Source organism: Falco punctatus (genome assembly GCF_963210335.1).
Source record: "Falco punctatus genome assembly, chromosome: 6".
Lineage (NCBI taxonomy): Eukaryota > Metazoa > Chordata > Aves > Falconiformes > Falconidae > Falco > Falco punctatus.
This window is the reverse complement of record NC_137585.1, coordinates 3,925,462-3,947,676: the sequence shown is the minus strand read 5'-3', so window position 1 is coordinate 3,947,676 and position 22,215 is coordinate 3,925,462. Positions and strand designations below refer to the sequence as shown.

At 46.3% G+C, this 22,215-nt stretch overlaps 2 protein-coding genes across 2 annotated transcripts in view; one reads left to right on the top strand and one right to left on the bottom strand.

The window, feature by feature from the left end:
* Positions 1-372: 372 nt before the first annotated feature.
* On the bottom strand, positions 373-17,427 carry LOC308065900 (uncharacterized protein; the record flags this gene model as incomplete). Its single annotated transcript, XM_080392536.1, has 20 exons — positions 373-1,823; positions 2,376-2,463; positions 2,641-2,725; positions 3,372-3,447; positions 3,742-3,804; positions 4,018-4,166; positions 5,425-5,461; positions 6,198-6,286; positions 6,379-6,456; positions 6,599-6,661; positions 7,872-7,955; positions 8,177-8,262; positions 9,377-9,537; positions 10,543-10,635; positions 11,063-11,183; positions 12,343-12,405; positions 13,961-14,101; positions 15,316-15,353; positions 16,925-16,981; positions 17,068-17,427. 20 exons carry the CDS (start codon positions 17,425-17,427, stop codon positions 1,713-1,715), a joined length of 2,043 nt encoding a protein of 680 aa, XP_080248662.1. The 3' UTR covers positions 373-1,712.
* CHD1L (chromodomain helicase DNA binding protein 1 like) overlaps positions 17,397-22,215 on the top strand; it is a 25,841-nt gene continuing 21,022 nt past the window's right edge. Inside the window, exons 1-4 of the mRNA XM_080392535.1 lie at positions 17,397-17,522; positions 18,812-18,924; positions 19,706-19,812; positions 21,049-21,163. Coding sequence (XP_080248661.1) covers positions 17,426-17,522; positions 18,812-18,924; positions 19,706-19,812; positions 21,049-21,163 — 432 coding nt within the window. The 5' untranslated portion in view covers positions 17,397-17,425. The remainder of the gene's footprint in view (positions 17,523-18,811; positions 18,925-19,705; positions 19,813-21,048; positions 21,164-22,215) is intronic.

Here is a 22,215-nt window from a genome sequence, read left to right as displayed (position 1 = left end):
ATACCAGTTTAGAGAAAGGGAGGAAGCAGTGTGCAGAAAAGACAGACAACGCTATTGTCAGTCAGTAAAACCTCTCAGTTCTTTCTTCTTCCCACTGTTAGTAGGATGTGGGTATTATTTTTAAAAGACAACAAACTCTTAACTTTAGCTCCTATCATTCCTCCTAGCGACTTGAGCTCCCTCAAGAGCTTTGCCCAGAGAATTAATTAAATATTGAAATTATAATTTTTTGTCATGTGTCATTTAGGAAGGGATATGAAATAAATAGCTTCATCTAGAAGGACTTTAGTTGAGTATTTTAAACATCCATCTCTAATCCCATGAGTAATAGCATTAAATTAGGGAATATTCAGTCACTTCCTCCAAGCAATAATGTTCCTGGCAGAAATTTATTCTTGTCAAACACTTATGAACTCCCTTATTGCTATACAATGCATTTCAGCAGTGTTTCACTCCAAGGTATGTTGGTAGTGTTTAATAACTTAGCATTAATAATAGAAACATTTACTTTTAAACTCTTCTTCATAAAGCTGAACTATACTAGAATCTAGTGAAAAAACAGTTGTGGCAGTATCACATAGGGAAATTAAAAGACAGTATCAACCATATAATTTAACTGTGGATGCTAGGGGCAGCTGATGGTAGGAGTTGATGGTTTAACTCAGGTGATTAAGGAGATGGCAATGTGACGTTCTTCCATTCAGATGCTGTCTGACTGAACTTCGCCATTAGTAAAGTGCTAGCTCTGCTTAAAGAGTGGGTATGTATGGGGGGGAAAAAACCTCCCAAACCATACTGAGTTTGGGAGAAACTGCAACTACTTTCTGTTCCTTCTTCCCTTCCAAGCTGAGTAAGAATACAGTTATCTTCTCTGCTCCTATCTATATGACAGCTTCTCCAGCAGCCTGATCACAAGCCCAGGATACATGGTGAGCCCTGAACCAGAGCTTTGCATCGCCAAGTTGATGAGGATTCATGCTCTACTTTTTCTTACCCTTGCACATAAGGCCAAAGGTAGATAGGACAGCTCATGTAGCAAGCACACCCTTACTTCGTGGAACAGTTAAGAACTGACCTTAGGCTGTTTGTAGCTTAAGGAACAGCAGCACAGCAACACTTCCATAGCTACAGGCTTGCTATATTGCTGTGAGGAACTAAGTAAGGGGCCAAAAGACAAAACTACCTAATTGCAGTTGTGTTAAGATCCTCTTCATTCCAAGGGACCTAGGCATTATTTGCTGTCTCTTCCCCCCTCAAAACAGTACCTTTGTTATATCCTGGAGCAGGAGGAGTTCAGTGAGGTTTAAGGTCTAGAGATTGCACCTTTCCCTGCACAGTAGTATGAACTGCCCACATGCAGTCCTGTAGATGCAATTGTCTTCCATCTTTACACAGGACACTTACATGGAAAGGGGTTGCAGAAGATAGTTGCAGCTTCCCCTGTTGGCAAAAACACAGTGAGGAACTAGCTAGCACAGTTGGTGTCCCCAGTATAAACTGGACCATCCAATAACAAACAGGGAGCAGAAGTGATGGCTGCTAAGCATCAGTGCCTGCTTAGACCAGTGTTCCTCCCCATTCCTCAAACGAGCCTACTACTGAGCCTTACTCAGATGAACACTGAAAACAAGTCCACTCTTAATATTCGCTCAGGTCACACTAGGGAAAAAAAAAAAAAAAAAAAAGGCTTAGTCCCCTTCTTGGTCACTCCATCATGCAAGGATGTCGTAATAAATGGATGGTTTTTTTGTCTGGTAACGGAACTGCTCTAGCTTCAGGCCAATCCTCAGAAGAACAGCTTCATCCCACCATTTTGCCATGACCTGGGAGAAGACGAGAGAGGGAGAGAGAAAGGAGGAAGGAGGGGAGGAAAAAAGTAGCATCATCACATACAGGTGCTCTTGAAAGCCCTAGAAAACAATTTCTTTTCCCTCAACAGCACCTAAAGGACACATGTTTTTTTTCCCTATTACATCAGTAAGTAACTTTTTATTTGGGATAAAGGCAGCTGTGTGACTTATCATTACAAGACATGGGCCTTTCATATGCATGAGGTCCATTTCAGGAGGGAAGGTCTTAAAGAAGTTACAGAAATGAGAAATCTGAGATGAAAGAGTAGTGACAAATTGGGTACTGATGCAAACAAACAAGACGACAGGTAAGTCTACCTCCCAGATATCTGAAGAGTCCTTCTACCATTCAGGAGTGAGTTTCTCTGAGGCAAATCTCTTCACCCACAAGTTAAAACTTATTACCAGTGCCTGCCAAGTCCTCAAGTGTGTTATGTGGAACAGCAGGAGCCTGGTTATAGTGGTTCAGGACAAAGTCAGCTGGGGATTTTTATGACCCAGCATTCACAAAGAGCCAATACTCACCTGGAAACTGATGGGAAGCCCAGCAGCAGAATATCCAATGGGGACCACAAGGCCTGGAATCCCAGTGAAGTTACCAAGCTGCATGAACCTGGGGAAAAAGCTGTTGTCAGCATTCCTGCCTTAGGACAGCAGCAAAGACATGCTTTGGGGAAAAGCAACTAGGATCAATCTCTCCTGCTCTACAGCCTGAGCTCCTTCAGTTAGTGCAGCTAGCCTCCAGCTGTTCCCACGCTTGTTACTGTAGTGCAAGCAGTGCTCTTCTTACCTCATGGACCGGACTGTGAAGGGCAGGTCGCTGCTCCCAGTCAAGAGATCAGATTCATAGATTCTTGGGGCAGTGCAAGCAACAGCTGTGGAGAGATCACAAATTTAAGAGGACCTCAGGACATCATCTTGTCTACCCTTCTGTCTCAGATGGTCAGCTAGAGCAGGCTGCCAAGGACCATGTCCAAATGGCTTTTACATATCCCCAGGGATGGAGATTCCACAGCCTGTCTGGGCAACCTTAAGTGCTTAAAGAGCAAAGGAAGAGTCGGGCAGTGGGCAATCTTCAAGGAACAGCTCAGTTCATTAAAGCCATGTTTGATAAACGTTGGTGATGCCAACTCACACCCCTGGAACGCAATCAAGTCACTGGGATTTATGAATTAAGCAGTTAGTTCCTTTTTAGAGCAAGAACATTTGCATACATAAGAAGTAGACATCCAGTCGTCCCCCCCCCCCCCATGTCAACGTGCTGGCTCTGCAGCTCCCATTTCAAATACCAAGGAGTTTCTCAGAGCCATGGACGATATAGGCAGTAAGAATAGAAATACACAGCAGATCTAGAAATACACAGCAGCCTTTCTAACCAGACTGCATTAGCTTCTGAAGGCTTGAGACACAGCAAAGTATTTGCACAAAAGTCATGCACAAAAGGGGAAGTTAATGGAGTGACTGTTCCTAAAATGCACCACAGCTTTTGGGGACCCGCTCTTTGGCTGAGACTGCCAATACCTGGTGTAAGGATACAGTTCACAGTGGTGAAGATCTCTTGCAAAAATCGCATGCTCCGTGTTCTCTGTCGATTTGCCTGCAAGCAGAGAAACCACTGTCTGACTGGGCCTTCTTGATCCGTGAGGGTCACGTTTGATGCACCTTTGCAAAAGACAACACCACTCCTGCAGTTTAGAATCAAAGATGCAGGACTAGTCCAGATGGTGTGTCGTCTGTGGTGCCCCACCATTCAGCATGCTTTCACAGCAGAAGGCAGTCCAGCTGGGTGATAATCTCTCCATACACGTGGAAAGGTAAGAGAATCCTCTACCCCACCTTTACAATTTCACTAGGTGCCTCCCTCCAGCCTTCACCACAGCACGTTCCTTACCGTAATATAATCCAGAGCTGTGAACTGGGAAGCCAAGGCCAGGTTAGCCCGAGTGTCCAAATTCTGAAAGAAAACATCGACCATGGCTCTGCTTGCAAGAAACTCAATGTGGAGCCCAGAAGTTCTCTTCCAGGTCCGGTCTACTATATCGGTACTCACTCAACTGGTGGTTTGTCATAGAAAAAGCAGGAAACCCTCAGGTTTCTCAGTGACATGACACTTGCTCTGTATCAGCCAGGACAATTACTGCCACTGATCCAAGCTGCTGCTACTTACCATTTCCTGGAAATGTTTATTGAAGTCAGGTTGCAGGAAGTCCCTCATCTCGCTGAGAATGCAGATTACATGTGCTACTCGAACTTCCTCCATCTCTGGAAGAAACACTTCAACCACACTAGCTCCCAAACTCTGCAGGTGCTCCACAGCTGCATACAGAACAGGTAAAACAAACAGCATCCCTGAGTACACCAAACTTCACAGAAGGGCTGCAAATCTCCACTCCCTTGAGAAGTTGGAGACCCCATAGGCCATTACAAGGTAAGCATCTCCAGCACATCATGTGGCATGCAGACTGCTGCAGCTGCTTCTCATAGGTAAAGGCCTTCAGCCTAACTAGAACTCAACATCCCAACAGGGCAGGGGCTTGCAGACAGGTTCCTAACATAGCTGCTGCATTTCAGGCAAGTTCAGCTCTTCCCTCTAGCCCCCAAAGTTAACCTGAAGAGTAAAGGTGGACCAACAATGCTTCCAAGCACTTGACATGACTGGTATTCTATCAGCACGAAGTGTTTATTTAGCATCACAAGATTCCCATTCAAAGCCTCTTATGAACCGTTATGGTAGAGAAACCCAGGGGATACTCAAGAGACCAGGTCAACAGTACAGGTTCACTAAATCCTGATGTACTTTAGTAAGGCTGAACACGAAGATTTCAGGAAAAGTGACTATTTTGCAGTCTAAAAAGAATCTGTATCTTTTTTTTGTCCCCAGCTTCTTCATAAATACCCAAGCTTGCCTATTTCACTGGCTTATGGTGCATTTCTTCTAAGAAAACTCTACACATGTAGAAGCATGAGTGTTTATGGAAATAAGGAGGCTGAAGAAAATCCAGGCAAACAAAGCTTGAATACTGTGAACTCTCTCAGCTCCAATGCGTAGGAGGCCAACTACTTACTATACCAGGCATTGTAGAGTCTTTTGCCCCAGCCCCAAGTACTCACCAGGGTCAATTTTGCTTAGTCTAAAATCTGACAAAGCCACCCTAAAGGCACCATTTGGCTGATTTCAAGGAAATACCAGAGGACTGGATACATCACAAAGACCTAGCCCTGTCTTTGCTACTGAACATTATGTCGTGAAACAAGTCTCTCCCTTAAAAGTCTTTTACCACTAAAGCTCGCAGAGTAAGTATTAAAAGCACAGATCTGTCTTTATACAGAGGCTTAGCACACTGGACTGCATTCTTCCATTGTAACCTGACTAGCCTACAACTGCCGAGCTTTTTAACCCTCAGCAGTCAGGAGAGCTTCCCTAATACAAAGCTACTGCTGTTTGTCCAGCCAGACCTCTTTAAACATCTGCCTTCAAGGACTTCTGGTGAGATCTTTTTAATGCAGATGTAAGAGGAGCACCACGTGATACCTTGACATCAGGCAGAGTAAGAGACAGACTTTTCCTCTTTACCTTTCTCACAGATGGACAGGACTTCATCGTCACATGCCTAGAGAATAAAAGCAAAGAACTAAGCAGACTTTAGTAACGGCCCTCTTCTCCTTGGTGAGCGCACTCACCAGGACTTTGGTCCTCATGGAGATTTCCTTGCTCTTGTCCCTAATAGTAGTGAAACACAGCCCTCCAGGACTGCCCTAGGCCACCTGCTCCACAGCTTGCAGGTCATACCCCTAAGGAAAAGAAAGGTCATCTTTTCCAGAGGAGAGCATATTCCTCCTCTGCACTGGGGCAGAGCCAGAAAGAGTCCTGGTTTTCCTCCAGGGAAGAAATCCTGAGCACATTTGTGGGGTCACATTACAGTTGCCAAGCAGTACTAGCTTGCAAGCCCTGTTTCCATATTGGAATAATGAAGTATCACGCAGCCAGCTACAGCATTGTCACCAAACAGATAAACTCAAATGAGGAAAATTAAGTGTAAACCAACTGCCTTTTGTAATCAGCTCAGAAGCACTGCTTCCAATAGAAACAGCAGTATAAGGAAGCACACTGCCATCAACTGTACAGTCATTAGTTTGCCTCATGCCTCCAACAGACTTTTCCTCAAAAGACTGCCCTAGGAAAAAATCTATCCCTGTTGATGGTTTCACCCAGGGTATATTCTCTTCCAATTACAAGACTAAATATGAAGAGCTCTAACAATGACAGGCAAGGAAACAGTGAATGCACTGAATTCCTTTAAATTCTCATTTTGCAAAGCAGCAGAAAGAAAGAGGTAGAACAGTCACCTTAAAAAATGTCCAGTCCACTCCCAGTTTTAAGCCTTTCAGGTCAGTAGCACACATATCAGATAGAGTTGCTTTGGGCTGTTTTAGTCCTGCAGGGCACAAACAAGAGTTCCTCCTTTTATCTAGGATGCCTCTAGGAAGGCAAAGCACCTGGGCTTTGGGAGGGAGAGGGATCACCTACCATATGGATAGAGCGGATCTGGCTCAGCAAGGATACTGTAAACAATGGCTGCATCTGCCACTGAGGTACAGATAGGTCCTGTAAAAGAGAGATCAGTTCTAAAAATGTGACAAGGAGTAAACAGTACCCTTCCTCCCAAGGTCCTTCGTAGGCACTGATTGCCTCCCCTGTGAGAGCAGCACACAACAAGGTCCCTGAAGCGGAACAGAAGTTCTCTTACCTACACTGACTGTGGAGTAGGAGAGTGGCAAGCTGCCGTAAGAACTGATGCGCCCAAATGTGCCTAGAGAAAAAGAAATGGGCAGTTAGCCAGGTACCAGTAGTTGCTGGCAAGGTCTGACCTAGATGGCTCTGATACCTCTAGTCAGTAAGCAACATACCCTGCTAGTCACCGTTTGCTGTTTCAGAGCACAGTCACTCATCTTTCAGTGCCCTGTTCTGCTGACCACGATCTGTCTCATCAGTGAAAGAGACAGGTTCAACAAATAGTGAAACTGGTTTCCCTGTAAGAAATTATTTAGCTGAGAGGAAATATGTGCAGGGGCATTTTGAAATACATGCATTGAAATAAGCAGAAGCAGCACCTATGGTATCGAGGATGGAGAGGCAGCAGCAGGATTATCAACAGCAGGAGATACCACCCCCCGGGAGATTTCACCCACTCCACCAGTGAGACCTCATGCCTAACACCAATTATCTTCTGCAAGTACTTGTATCGCCTTTCTGAGCAGTTAGATTTTTGTCATTGTCATCATTATCTTCCTCAGATGAATCAAAATTAATCAAGTTGATCACATGTGAAGGACAGAAAAACAGTAATGGCTGAGTATCTGCCCTCAAATGAAGCAGCCAAGATCCTTCAGACTGATAAGCCATTCCCAAAAGCTGGCATCTCTTCCATGTGACAATCCTGTCTCACCACCTCCCATGGTGTAGAAACCGCCCTGTGCATTTATGTCCTCTGCACATTCTTCTTGATTACATTAATTTGTACAGCAAAACCTGCTACTCCTTCTAACACCGAGATAAGAGGGAATTACTACATCCCGGTTATATACAAGCCTATTACCAGGTTTAATGGACCAGATAGTCTGAGCAGCATCAGCCTCTCCATATAATAGGGGTGATGGCAAACCATTGGGGCTGGAGCTGCTTTTCACCAGCTCACTACAGACACAGGTGTTAAGAACACCTCTCGGCAACAAATGGATATTGAAGAGGGATGAGTGAGTAGCAAAAAAAGCAGCACCCGTGTTTTCTTTAGCGTTTGACTCAAGTAAGTTTGGGGGTTTTAATATCTTTACAATAGTCAGTATTGAGAATATGTCCACTCTGCCAGTCCAGCCCATGTGACTCCCAAGGTGTTATACTCCAGGGTTTCTCTGGTCCAGTTTTGCTTGACAGGAATTAATGGACTGTGCCTGACTTGTTTGTGGCATCCTCAAAACGGCGAACAAGACACACACTCCCCCTCCATGATTAAAGGACTCTACCTTTCAGCCCCACCACACCACAGAACGAAGCAGGAATCCTCACAGAGCCACCCCCATCTGTGCCAATAGCCACCGGGCAGAGACCTACAAAAAAAACAACAACCCACACATGGGCCTGTGATCAGAGACATCGTGTTGCCCTGTCCATTCTACTAGTAGCTGTAGCCAAGACAGCACACAGAGCTCTCTGTTCAGCTACAAGTTCTCTCCAGCTTCTAAACCCCCTTGTAAAAACTAAATGCCTGAGGTACTCTGGCTCAGGACCTTCTTCCCACCACCTCTGATCTCCATTTAGGACCACTTACCTGCTGCTACAGCTGCTGCTGACCCACTGGAGCTCCCACCTGTGAAGTGGTTAGGCTTGTAGGGATTCCTAGGGATCTTGTGGTACCTGAAGCAGACAAACAGTGTTGAATCTTTTCCTAGGAAGGACCACATGCACTACAGGGCAGGAAAAGATCCAGAAACACAATTCAGGGATTCTGATTTCTTAGTAAAGAGATACCATTTAATCCCAGACAATGCTATGTCCCTAGAAAACAAGGGACTTCTTGCAAAGAAGACTTCTACCTCAGAGCCCAATCTCATTATCACAAGCAGCCCATCCAAAAGGCAGGCTCAAAGCAACAGAAAGGATGCCACTCCAGCTCTTCTGTCTGCGACAACACCATGCCATTACTGCATGCTACAGTGCATTACGCAGTTCCAAAAGGCGGAGCAGCTGGCAGCCAGCAATTCTTACAGACAAGCAAGTCAGCATCCCCACTCTGCCCTTTATCCCAGAGCAACAGCTCCCAAAGTCTCCAGTCTGACCACAGTCCCCAGACACCAGAGACCGGCCAGGAGGCAAGGTACCCAGCCAACCTCACAGGGAGGAAATGCCCTGGTGTGTTGTTGCAGCTGATGGGGGATCCCCAGTTCCATCCAGCTGCATGTGCACAAGCATGGCTCTCCACACATGCCTTATCAAGGCTCTGAGGACCACTGCTCTGGAATAGCAGTTCTCAGTTTGGCTACAGCTGGAGAATTCTCAACAGTAAAGTAAATTCCAGTGAACCTGTTTTAGCTAGGAAATACAGTAAACCCACTACATTATCCTGAGATGACTACATTTTCTCATCATTCTGGGCCTTTAGCCATTACTGTGACTAAGCATTAGATTACTATTTATCTATTTTCTGTCACCACTTTTGTCTACCACTTATCCTGTAAACATTCACACCTCCAGGCCTGTAAGACCCTGGCAAACCAAGTTCCTTACTCAGCAGACACCACTCAGATTCTCTCCTTCCTTTGGTTTCAGGTGCCTTCAGGCTTCCACAGCTACTCTGACCCTCAGATCTACAATGCTGGGGTTTTATACCCTCAGGGTTCTCCCTGCACAGGGTGCTTCAGTCAGTTTTATCCTCACATGCTTGCCTATTTTTATACCTTTCCCTGACAGTACTGGACAGACTTTTAGCTTTCTAGACAGGGGGGGAAAGCGAGGCAAAAGGGATTTTTACCTATTAGGGTTGCATCCAGTTGTTCCAGTCCCTAGTTCATGCATGTTTGAGACCCCAATAATGATAGCCCCAGCCTCTCGCAGCTTCTTGGCCACAGTAGCATCTTCTGTTTCAGGCTCTGTCCCAAGATACACTGTTCCCACTCGGTGACGGTAAGGTACCTTAGCAAGAAGACACCTTATTATTCACCCTAAAACCCTGGCAAGGTAGGCAGGCATGTGTGCCTGTGAAGCATGCACGCTTCAACTCCATAACAGATCCCAGACATTAGGACCCACAGAGGTAAGTAGGGGCTAGGAAGCTTCACAGGACACTTAACCCTTCAATATCTGGTCCTTCGCCCATGCAGACGAGTCCTTTTAATACCATGACACAGAAGAGCAGAAACAAGTAGATCGTCAAAACGTCTGCCTCCCTGCAACAATGCAACTGCTATGCCCAGAGGCTGCAGAACAGTCACCTTGGCTCCACAGCACGTAGGAGCTCTGTTTTCCATTTTTCTACAGACAGAGCTGCAGCATTTCAGATTTGCAGTGCTTTGAAGCAAGGCACCAAGATTAGATGAATGCCAAAATACCAGATGGACTAATTTTCAGGATATGCTAAGTACTCCTTGAGGTAGCAATGGAAGACTCTATACAGAAACAGGACTCCCACCCTGTGGGTAGGTCTCTGCAGAACCTACAACAGCTTGATGACACTGTCAGGAGCATTTAATGGTAACTTGTTAGGCCACAGGCAAAACTCCTCATGAATGAAGATTTTCAAAGTAACGCGTATTTCTGACACGTCCTTTAAAGTAAGGAGAGAGGGATGCTTTGCTGGTGGAGCAGAGGCAGTGCCTGAGAAATACAGGCAGTTACACCCACTGCTACAGATGCTTTCATACATTCTCATTTCATCAGAAGAGGGACTGTTTCCCACTCCCACTCTCTACTTCCCACGGATTAAAGAGATCAGTACAAGATATGAAACACATCTGCTGTACCCAAGATCTGTCTTCACCTGGCAAAACTTGTTAATCCTACTCATTACAAACATTCTCAGGCTTTTGCCAAGGAGCTGGCCTTAAAACCTCATTAGAGCTGGCCTTTAAACCTCGTTGGAGTGAGCTGTCCATGTTGACCACCTGCAAGATAAACTGACAGCTAGACAAGGAAACTCACCACTTTGAACTCTTCTTTCAGACACACTGGGATGCCATCCAGATATGACAGGGTACATTTATTCCTGTAACGAGCAGTGGAGGCCTCAGCCATCTGCACAAAGGAAAAATAAAAAGTGTATATTATATATATTTAGTTCAGCCAAAGGTCATTACCAGCATCAGAATGGATACCAAAAATGGTTTTCTCAGTCTGCTACTAAGCCAAACTATAAGAGTTTCTTTCTTCCACCATTTACTGGTGGGAAACCACTACTTCGAAGCATCTATGCCAATAGATAACACATAAGCACAGAAGTCCCATTTTAAACATATAGTCATCCAGCAGGAAACAGACTGCTTTAATGCTACCTCTCTCCTGGCAGGAAGAAAACTTGTTTGTAGTCCTCCGCACAAGGAGGGAGGAAAACCATACATATTTATCTGTGCAATATATCAGCAGAAGAGCCTCTGCCCCTTCTAATGGATGATACTGCTCTTGGGGCAGCAGAGGCCCCTTTCCTACCAGATGCAGACTTTACCAGCATTATTTGCTCCGAGTCCCATTGCACTATCGCTCTGAGTGGGGGCGTGGATTTGTCGCAGTCCTCCAGCATGGCAATGATGTTCTTTGCTACCTGAGATGGCGTCAGCTTCCCACTCCTACAGGGCAGGGACAGAAGTTGGGACCTTGTTACAAGACCCCCACACCACACCCACACCCAGGGTTTGTCCTTCATGTAGCAAGATGGCAGCTGTCACAGCTGTAAGCAAGAACTATGTAAAAATCTGCATGTGGTGATGATTTCAACACAGTTGACACCACCAGGACAGAAGACTCCCTTCCTTAAGTACAGAATTTGCCTACACAGCACACCTCCAACCCTTAGAATAGTGGCAGGAGCTAGGAAAGTTACCAAGATATTCCTGAACCACCAGATAAACAGGGAAGGCCAGCTGACAGTTTTACAGAGTCCTCAAGCTCCTGAAGCTATGAAACTCCCAGTACTATGAGCTAAGACCAAGAGGTCAGCCTCCCCTTCCTTCCTACAGGTCTCCCGTTACAAAGAAGGGGCTCCCAGCAGTACTGTCATAACAAACAGGCCTTCCACTGCTCCTGGCAAAAGGCTACGTTACACCACAAACACGTCTATCTCTGGCTGACACAAAAGCCGCACAGTCAGGATGCACCTGTAACACCAGACTGTAGTGTCAGCTTCCACTCCACAGCCTGCTGGTAGAGGTGGTCCTTGAGGAACCAGTGCGAGGAGCACAAGAGGATTTATGTGAGCACTCTACATGTGGCGCATGCCCCACAGGCAACCAGGAGCTACCAAGCAGCCAACAGCTTGCAGAACTGGACAGTCAGAGATGTACTCCCAGTTCTTTCCAAGCTGGACACATTTACTGGGTGAAAGCAGGCAAACTGCTCACAGGAACACAAGCAGAGGGGAACCAAGTGATTTTTCAAAGATGCACAGTATATGCAACTCGCATCATCCACATGAACCTTCCTCTCCTTCTCACTCATGTTTGGGCAAACAAGGTATGTAGAAATCTCCCCCAGAGAAGACTGACAATAAGCCAAGGAAAATAGCATTTAAATATCCTTGCAGGCTTGTAAAAGTTGTGCCAGCTCTCCCAGCTGGTTTTCTTTTGTTACTTTATTAGTGGGAAAGGACTGCAGAGGGTGATGCTAAACAGTGGTACTCAAGGACAATTCTAACAAAGAGAGAGGCCTAAGAGCTTGTAGAACAGTGGCAGCCCACCACAGGAGGGGAACACGTGAGACAGGTTGTTTCCAGACTGTAATTTCACCTACCAGTAGCAGTCCAGGTAGTCTTTGATCCCTTTGAAGCTAAACCCATTGCTAGCAGAATCAGACCTGCAAAGAAATGATTAAAGGGGCAACTTTGAACCATCAAAGCCACCCCTGTTTAGACCTATAGACTTCAGCATCACAGTCCAATGCAGGTTTGGACACCACTCACAGTAAACCTGCTGGTCACTGTTTGGACTGCTAGCCTATGCTTTTCAGCTCACACTGTCACAGACTCCTTGCACACATGCCAGACACTAGGCACTCTAAGGGTGCCACAGAAATAAGGGGTCAGTCTTGTTGACATTTCCTAGTTGCTTCATATTTCTACTGCAATACAGCAGTCATTAAACTGTTCAAAATTTATTCCAGGTTCACATTTGCTACTCACCACTGCAACATTACAGAATAGCTAGAACATACTGGTAAAACTACTCCCAGGATCTTGTTACAAGTTAGATCCAGAGATAACCAGCAGCACTTACAGTGTGTTGTGCAGGAGGGGGAAAAATGCAGCACATGCAAGGATACACATCAGCAAGCTGCTTTAAAACTAAGTCAATGGCTCTAGCACATAAGAAATAAACCATTTCTCATCATAACAGGATTAACATAAGATCATGTGAAGAGCTAGCTACAATTACTACTCCTGTGATGTCTCCATGTCATCACCCAAACTAGAAGCCAAATCCTGGAACAGGACAGCACATGGCACCATAACGTGCTATGCTGGGAAGAGGTTAAGACTCCAGTAACCTGCCCTGTATGTATCACTGGTGGAGGCAGGGACACAAGAACTAGAAGGCTGCACTCACCCTGACCAATGCCTGCAGAAAACATATCCCTCCCTCTAAAGTGAAGGAGCTGAAAGTTTTTTCTTGCTTTAGTTTAAGAACTTGAGCAGGGAGCAAGCTTAATCCTGCTAAAAGCTGAGATACATATAGAGAACCTGAGATGCTGATGAAGTACAGCTCACATTTTCAGTAACTACTGGATAGGCCCACAGTAAGAACCAAGATGAGATGAGGAGAGCATTCACAGCAGCCCAGATGCTCCCATCTCAGCATCAGACCTCAGGAGACATGTAAGCCTTAGTAACGTTTTGCCTGGAATCTAGTGGGATTTAATCAAGTGCAGGCTGCAGTCAAAATGCTGAACTGGCTTTTACCCAAGCAATGTAACTAACAGAGCCCGATTTCTTGTGGATCTTTTTCTTTACAACCCATGTACCTTCTCTCCTCCAAGTAACCCCTGTGTTCTCTTTGAGATTCCCCGCAGGCAAGAAACACCACACCTGCAAACTCATTTCAAGGGTTGTATGCACTGACTAGCCAACCACTAGGGTATATCTGCTCTAACAGTGCAACCAGGGGCCTGGCAAGGGAAGAATTTGGTCTCTCCCCAATAAGCAGGCTCCCTGAAACTTGTAGAAACTTCACATAACTACCAACAATTTATAAGTTACAAAAGGAAAGATGACTGACAGCACTATTTGTTCTGTAAAATAGCTGGGTGTGGGAAAATATTTTAATCCAGAATACTGACGACAACAGCTTTCCACTGATATAATAGTGCCAAGACAAGTGTTCTTCCACTCCATTCTTACACATCACATACTGACCTTGCAGCTATCAGCTGCTCGATAATATCTGAAGTGCTTCTAGCCTCAGACTTGTCTTCTGCAACCTCCGCAGCAACCTCCGGGATAAACGTGGGATCTTCATGAATGTCAAGCGAACGCATGAGCGAGAAGTTGTTCAGCCTGAAAGAGAGTCACTGCTAGAGTTGCAAGCTCCACCATGACTAATTTTTCAGACTGTTCAGAGGGAACCTTACCCAAGAACATTTTGTTTTAGCAGTCTGCTCTTACAGCAGGGAGTTGCAACAGTTACAAGATAATCCCTTACACCTTTCTTAAAGGCAGCATCAAATCTATCCTGCTTGCTTAACAGAGCCTCCTACCTCTTGACATAAAGCCAGCCAGCCTCCGTAAACCCAAGCTGAGAAAGAAATGGTGAAAGTCTTTGATTCACTTTAATTAGACATATCACCCACAGACCAAAGAGGACAGGAATGGAAAGGAAACTGAGAAAGCAGTATAAACCATACATTCAAGCACTAATCCTGTTAAAACAGCACCTCTTCAGACTTTTCCATGACCTGCTTCAACATGGTTCATTTGCAACCAAATACAACCAGCGTAAGTCCAGGGCTTGGAACATGTAAAGGAAAAAACCCAAGACCCTGCCATAGTTGTCAAGGAATGATCTGCTGTGTAACAGCAGTGACACTTGTCTGGGACTGATTCACATGCCCCAAACAAAAAATTGAGGGGTACCAATTATGTGTAATACATTTCTGTGTCCTGGGATCTACACAGATCATCCACCAAATCACAGGCAAACTATGTGAGCCAAGCGTGAGCTTGAGGTTCCCGACACCTCTTCTTACCTGACTGGCTTAGTGCAATGTACACTTGAAAGCACAGTTTCTCAACAAAAACATAAAAGTGAGAGAAGGAGAAAAGGCTGATCTAAATAGTGGGTAACTTAAAAAAGAACATACTAAAACCTCTGAACTTCATGTCCAGCCTCAATTCCACACAACTACTATTCTTTTACCACTACTGGTGATAAACAGCACATTTGCACATGCTTTTGCTTTGAAAAGAAAGACTGCTCTTTAGCAAAAGAACAGAAAGGCAAAGAGGCAAGCTGGTGAATTTTATTTCTATCCACTTGCCTGAGTGTGAATAAAGGTTGATTCCTTCTCATAGAGGCCCACTCAAACCAGTTGTTTTTTTTTTAAATAATCTAGTAAACATTATGAAAATCTTGCTGACTCTCAAGTTATGCAGCTTCCCTCTTAGAAAAGGTCATTTCAGATAACCCATAAGTGGTACACAATGCAAGTACCTTTACAAGAAAAAAAAAAAAGAAAAGGAACTGGGAGGGGAAGAACACTCCCCACTCTTACCTTATTAAAAGTGGCAGTAAGCAGATCTGTCCAAAAGCCTAGAAGAAAGTAAGCAGAAACATTGGTTTGCAGTAACTTTGACCCAAACACCTTCCTCACTAGACAAGGAATGCTGGATGTGCTCACAATTGCCGCAGTCTAAAAGCACCCTAGAGAGCATGCAACACTATGTAGTAAAAAAATAGCACAAATGCTTGTACTTCAGGCCACAAAACTGGCCTGAAATGCTTCCTCTTCCTGCCCCCCTCATATTTATATAATTATAAAGAGAGTGTTCCTTTGGTTCTCCTGCTTTTGTCCTTCCCTGACACAGCCCTGAAGCAGCCTGCAGGGTGCAACACTTTTAAGAGGCATCTATCTAGCTCCCATCCATTACTTTCTTCATGTTCCACAGATTATGCAAACATAGCATAAGGCAGACACTTATTATTTTGTTCATCCTACTGTTAGGATCGTTCCTCTCGCTCAACCAGCTCCTGCAGTAAACAGAGTTAACTTGGAAAAGCATGAACAATTTGGAGACTCTGTGGTAGCAGACAGCTGAAAACACTCTTTGAATACCTTGGTTCCCAGTGTAGCGATACCCACGGTCCCAAAGAGAGCAGCCCTTATTCCAGCCTGTCCTACTAATAGCTCAACAGTGGGCTTCACAGACATGTTAAGGGATGTACACATACAGTACAAGTCTGAAGCAAGACTCACACTCCTAGATCCGCGAAGTGATATGTCGCCTCACACATTACACAAGAATTGCTGCCTCTTCTTGAAAATGCATGGCTCCTAATCTATATCTAATCTAAACCAGCACAGTCCTGTAGGAGATTGAGAATCTCACATCCCCCCTCCAAGGGGGATGTCAGGAAAGATAAGAAGCTCAGGGCCACACACCAGAAGCAGCCACAAAGCAAAGAAGAAAAGGTATTCTGGCTGTTATATCCTGGAAGAAAGCCACTTGCAAGGTATTCTCACAAACACACACAGCCCATCGCTGGTTTTCACCCCAGGCCCACCCAGCCTCCAAGGTCTGCAAAAGGTCACTCTGCTGAAACGTGGCTTTCATGCCTAACCTTGACCCCTGCTCACAAGGAAAGGCCAAGCAGCAACAGAAAGGACCTGCTTTTGGGTGGGCAATGCCGCAAGGCAGGGGATGCAGGCTTTTCCCCCCCAGCCCCCTGCCACAGCCCTCACACCCTCCACACCAGCCGCAGGCCAAAGCCCACCTGAGGGAGTGCTGGGGCAAGCGCTGGGGCACGGCTGCCTTCCAGGCTCTCCTGAGCACCCTCCCTGAGGGCCGAAGGGCCCGGAGCCCCTCACACCTGAGGGAAGCTGACGGCCGCTGTACTCCGCCGAGCCTGGTGCTGGCTGCGGGCTCTCCGTGCCACCCTCAGCCAGGGGCCAGCTCGCCCTCTCCCCACCGCATCCCACCCGGGGGCCAGGCTGAACCCAAAGGCACGCAGGGAGCGCCGCAACCTCCCCACGATTCCCCAGCAGACCCCCTCCTTCCGAACCCCCTGGTCCCGCTTTCCCCACCAGCCTCGGTGGGGTTTTACCGCCCTGTTTACCCGCTCCCGCCGCGCCCTGAGGTACCGCGCCCGCTGCCCCGACGCACCGTGTTTGCCACATGAACGAAGAGCCGCAGCCCGGAGCCGCACAGCCGCGGGGCCCACTGCGGAGAGGAGGCAAGAAGTGAGCGCCGGGTCCCGCTCCCCGCCCGCCCGCCCGCTCGCCCCCCCTCTCCTCCCCGGCGCTCACAGGGTCCCGCGGCGGGCTGCGGCCCCGCGCCTCGGCCCGGCCCGGCTCCCGGCGGCGCAGCACGGCCCCCGCGCTGCCCGTGTGCCGCCGCACGCAGCACAGGTAGGCGGCGGCGGCCGACAGCAGCGGCAGGAGCAGCAGCAGTAGCAGCGCCATCGCGGTCCTTCCCCTCAGCCCGGCAGCGGCACGGAGCCCTCCCGCTGCCCGGGCGGAGCTTGGGCCTCGCCCCGCCCGTGGGCCGGCCCTGCCCGCGCACCCAGGGCGCCTGCGCCCCGCCCGCGGCCGGCGGAGGTGGCGGGAGCCGCGCGGGGCCGGCCGGTGCCTGACAGGGTGGGACGGGCCTCCCCTGCCGCCCGCCATGTCCCGCTTCCTTCAGGCGCTTCGCCGCGCTGCCAGCGTCCGGGCGGCCGCTCCAGGCGTGGAGGAGGCGGACATTTACCGGTGGGGTCTGACAGGTCAGCGGTCGGTAGCCGGCCGGGCCCCGGGCTGCCCGGGGAAGGTGGTGGCGGGGGAGCGGTAACGCGCGCTGCGGGGGTCCCTTCTGTGAGGGAATGGCGGGGGCCCTGCGGCTGGGCTCCGTGTTAGCAACCTCCGGGCCTGAAATCAGGAAAGGTGTCAGTAAAGGTGGCTGCCGGGCCTGGGAGCGTGAGCCCTGGATGCTGCAGCGAGCGGGGCCGCTGCCGTGCCGGTGCGGGCCTGCCCCCGCTCCTCACTCGCGCTCCCCTCGGCCCTGCCGTGAGGGGGGTGCCAGGGCAGGGCCTTGGCTCCCTCGGCCCCGATTTTACCATTCCAGTGCCTCAGCGCGGCCTTCGACAGCCCTGCGCTTCGAGACCACATCGACAGGGCCGCGTTTAGCGGCCTCCAAGTGGGTTGATGTTGAGGGTGAAGCTTTTAATGCATTTTCTGCTGCCTGAAGGGTGGATGTTAAAAGGGAATGGCCAGGCCATCCACCCTGCTTGTGTATTTTCCTGAGATGTGGGAAGCCCTTGTTTCAATCCCTGTGCTGCTTTGGGTTTCTGTTTCCTGTGGGCTTCACACGCTCTGCCTGCATGTTTTCTTGGGGAGGAGAGGGCAGCAATGGCACAACGTTATTAACAATAGACAATATAATTAACAGTACGCAATGTAATTAACAGTACACAACACTTGAGTCCAGGTACAAGGAACGATCTTGAGAACTCCTACTTGACTTATTTTGTGTTTAACATATTGTGCCCCATCATTATGATTGTAATGGTGGTGGTAGCTACAATGACCTGCAGTTGAGGTCTGCCCTCAATTCTTAAGTGCAGGAAAGCTGGAAAACATGTTGAGAAACTGTTATTATACAATAGTAGATTGTTACAGACATTTCTGGTAGCCTAAATCATGTCCGTGCATCTAATACTTACATATTTGAAAAAGTGGCTGGAGCTGAAAATGAAGCTGTCTTTTAGGAATGCAAAGTAGCAACTTGATTATTGGATTAGATTCCTTGTAGAGGCCTTTGTAGTGACTTGGGGCATTTTTGTGTGCACAAGTTCCTGAATATGGTTTAATTTAATGGATTTGCTGTAACACTAGTGTGTCTGTTCTCCAGGAGCATAAACCATCTTCTGCTGGAAACTGGTGTGCTTTTCCTGTAGGGCAGATGTTTGGGAAGACCTGTTCTGGGCAGGATCTGCTTCTGGTGGCTTCAAGGAGTAGCTCTGTATAGAGTGTACTGGATGACTGTGTAAATGTAATTAATTGCTTCTATTGCCAGGCATTAAGCTCCGTTCCTATCAAATAGAAGGTGTAAACTGGCTGGTGCAATGCTATGAAGTCCAGCATGGCTGTATCCTGGGTGATGAAATGGGTCTTGGGAAGACTTGTCAGGTGTGTTTTCTTCTACTTCTTCTTATGGAAAATGATCTTTGCCTAACTTTTTTTTTAGCCCTGTGCTTCTGCAGAATGGAGAAGAAAAAGCATCCTAATGACTGGTCAGTTAAGCAGCTCAATCCTGAAGTCTCTCAAAAGAGAGAGCTCACTGTTTCTTTCATTCTGTAATCACTTAACTGTTAGGTCCTGAATAACACTCTAAAAAGGTTTCAGGGTTTTGTAAAAAGATGAGCGGTCTTTTTATACTGACACCTTAATGCATAATTTGTAGTACAAAGAGTTGAAAGCACAATACATAGCCAGTACAGAGAGGATGATGTTGTTTTGATGCACCTGCAGCAAAATTATTTTTGAGTTTGCAACACATGGATTAAAATTGACAGGTGTAAATTTTTCAGAGCTTTTATTTTTTGGTAAGTTTTTCAATGGGTTTCAATTTTGTTGGGAAATAACTGTGCTTTAGTTCAGCTAGTTTTATTCAGTCAGTCTTAAATATTAAACTGTTAGTTTCAGAAAATGATGTATGGTAGATCGTTTTTGTGACTGTGGGAGAAAGGCCTTTGGAAAGGGGCTTCAGATATCAAAGTCATGTTTTGGGATCTAAACTTTTTTGTCATTGATGGTGGATCTCATTTGATATTCTGTTAGCTCTGCTTTGTGCTAGAGAACCTGTGGGAATTATCTACGAAGCTTAAGAAGGAGACAGTTTGTGTAGGTTCAGGCTACTGGGTTGAACCCTTTCCTTGTTATCAAAAAAATTATTTTCTTTGCCTTCTAGACTATTTCTCTACTTCTTTATTTAACAAAAAAATTAATGAACAAAGAGAGATTCCTGATACTTTGTCCTCTGTCTGTTCTGAGCAACTGGAAGGAGGAACTGGAGAGGTAAGTTTCAACAGTTGTCCAGCTCATCATATTCTTGCACAGCAAGTTACAAAGATTCTCTTCAAATGTGCTGAGTGCAACAGTTTTCTTCCTTTCAAAAGGAAAAAAAGTAAAAAGGGAAGCTACTAAACCAACAAATCAATGCAAACTGTGCAGTTAATGTATAGTCTTTACAATGCTGTGGTATACATTAATTCATCCAAGTATTGGCTGACTTTCAGTCCAAATGCCCCTACTAGCTCCTTGCTTTTTATTGATTTATAATGCTCCATGCTCAGCCTCTCTTAGGCAAAATCTGCTGAAGACGGCCAGGATTCTGTATGTTGAAAGGTAAGACCCAAATTGAATAGTATCTTTCTTGGCATGCTCACATATATGCATGCAAAATACATTACATCTGTGCATGCGACCCGTCTTCACAGGGGTGCAGTGACTGTGCTGGTGGCACATTTGCTATGCCTGGGATATGTACGTTTTTAAGCTGAAGCCCAAAGATTCCTTTTAAGTGGGAGGGCAGAAAGTTAAAGATGAGAACAGAAGTCTGTCTATGTGGCCGTCACACGATGCTGTCTCTTGGCATCTGATGTTGTCCAGGTTACATTCTGAAGTGAGTTTGCCTGATCTGGGTAGATTTACAGTTGGAATAGTTGGGGCAAAGTGCATCCCTGTGTAGGTGCAGGAGGAACATTAGGCAAATATCAGTGGTGGGATTAAATGAGGAAGAATTTTATGGTCCCAATTCTTCCTCCATGGAACTGGTTTTATTTGCTTTTTGACTAAGGATAGATTTTTGAGGTCCTGACTTGGACCTGTTTGCCTTTATTTTAGCATGATTTAGGCTGTTTCTTTGGTCCCAGCTGGGCAAACTGTATTCATTCACCTGCTTTTCATGAGCTTTTTCAGTTCTGAATAGCAGATGGGCCATGACTGGTTTTCAGTCTCATGTCAGTTTTCAGTTGTCTGCCTTGAACTTTGAGACCTAGGATAATGTGCTTTATCTGGGACTTGTCCCAATCAGTACCAGCAGCTGAGGTGCCAACCTAAGATGCAAATTAGGCAGGAAGGAATTAGATTCAAAAGTTGAGATACAGCCACATCTCACAGGAGGGTAGAACGTTTGAATAGAGGTTCTCATTATCTGTGCAGTGTAGCTATGTTTGCTTGTAGGGTCCAAGGTCATAAACACATGAAAGACACAGCTTGGCTCACTGCTTTTGCTCTTTCTTTTGATGACAGGTTTGCTCCAGGTCTTTCCTTTGTGACGTACATAGGCAACAAGAATGAGCGACCCAAACTGCAGCAGAACCTGAAAGAGCAATCTCACTTCCGTGCACTCTTGACGACATATGAGGTACATGGTATCTTTGTCACTTGAAAGGGGATCTCGAGTTTTCCTCGCCTTTTCCATTCCTCTCTACCACCCAGCTCATGCCTTGTCCTCTGTACTCATCTCTGACCTTCTTCAGGGATTTTCTACTCTGTAACACGTTTCACCCACTCAGATATCTAAGTTGCTGCTGTTTTCGTGTCCCTAAGATAACCTGCTTTAATTCCAGCTTTACCACACAGCTGTATCACACCTTGAGTAAAGAAAACAGACACATATCCATCCTTAGCTAATGCTAAATGGTATCTGCATTGTCTTTGTGTGGTGCCTTACCGACCTTTAGCATTTAATAATGTGTATACACATGTGATGTTTAGTAAGATTCTATTAATCAGGCAATGCAAGAACTCCTAGAGTTTGCCTTTTTTGTGCCCTCTTCAGCATGCCCTCCTCAGGCAAAACTCTCATTCCTGGGCTGCAAAATGGTGAGGGTCCTGTTATAATGGGTAGGACTTTGAGCTAAATGTGATCAGAGCTGTCCTAAGAAGGTCCTGTCCTCCTCTAAATGGAACCAGCCAGAAGAGGGTTGCTTTCTTGGTCAAGCTTTGGACTTTGCATGACCTGGTGCTTAGTTATCTGCAGTGGGAAAAAAGCCCTTATTTTTCTCTTACAAGTCAGTCCCACTCAGGTATTAATTTCGTATCAGCACTTTGATTTTATTTTAGCAGTCTCTTAGCAAACACATCAACTTAAAATAAGATGTAAGGCATCTCTTACAGCTCCTTTTCTTTTTCCTCCCTTCTGATCTCACTTTCCCTTTGCCCTTTTGCTTTTCTTCTCTTCAAGTATTTCACTGTCCCCTCCTGCTGGGAGCTGTGTGACCTGTGCTGACCACTCTGAACTTGCATCTTCTTCCACGTTCCACAAGCAGGAGTGGGTGGCAGCGATAACCCTTGTCCTGAATGTGATAAATGGAGGTGCTCATACTGTAACAAGTCTGCTGAAACAACTGTATTGCGATAATCACTTAGCTAGTATTTTTCTTGTTTCTGTTGCTTTTAAGGATAAAATTCTGT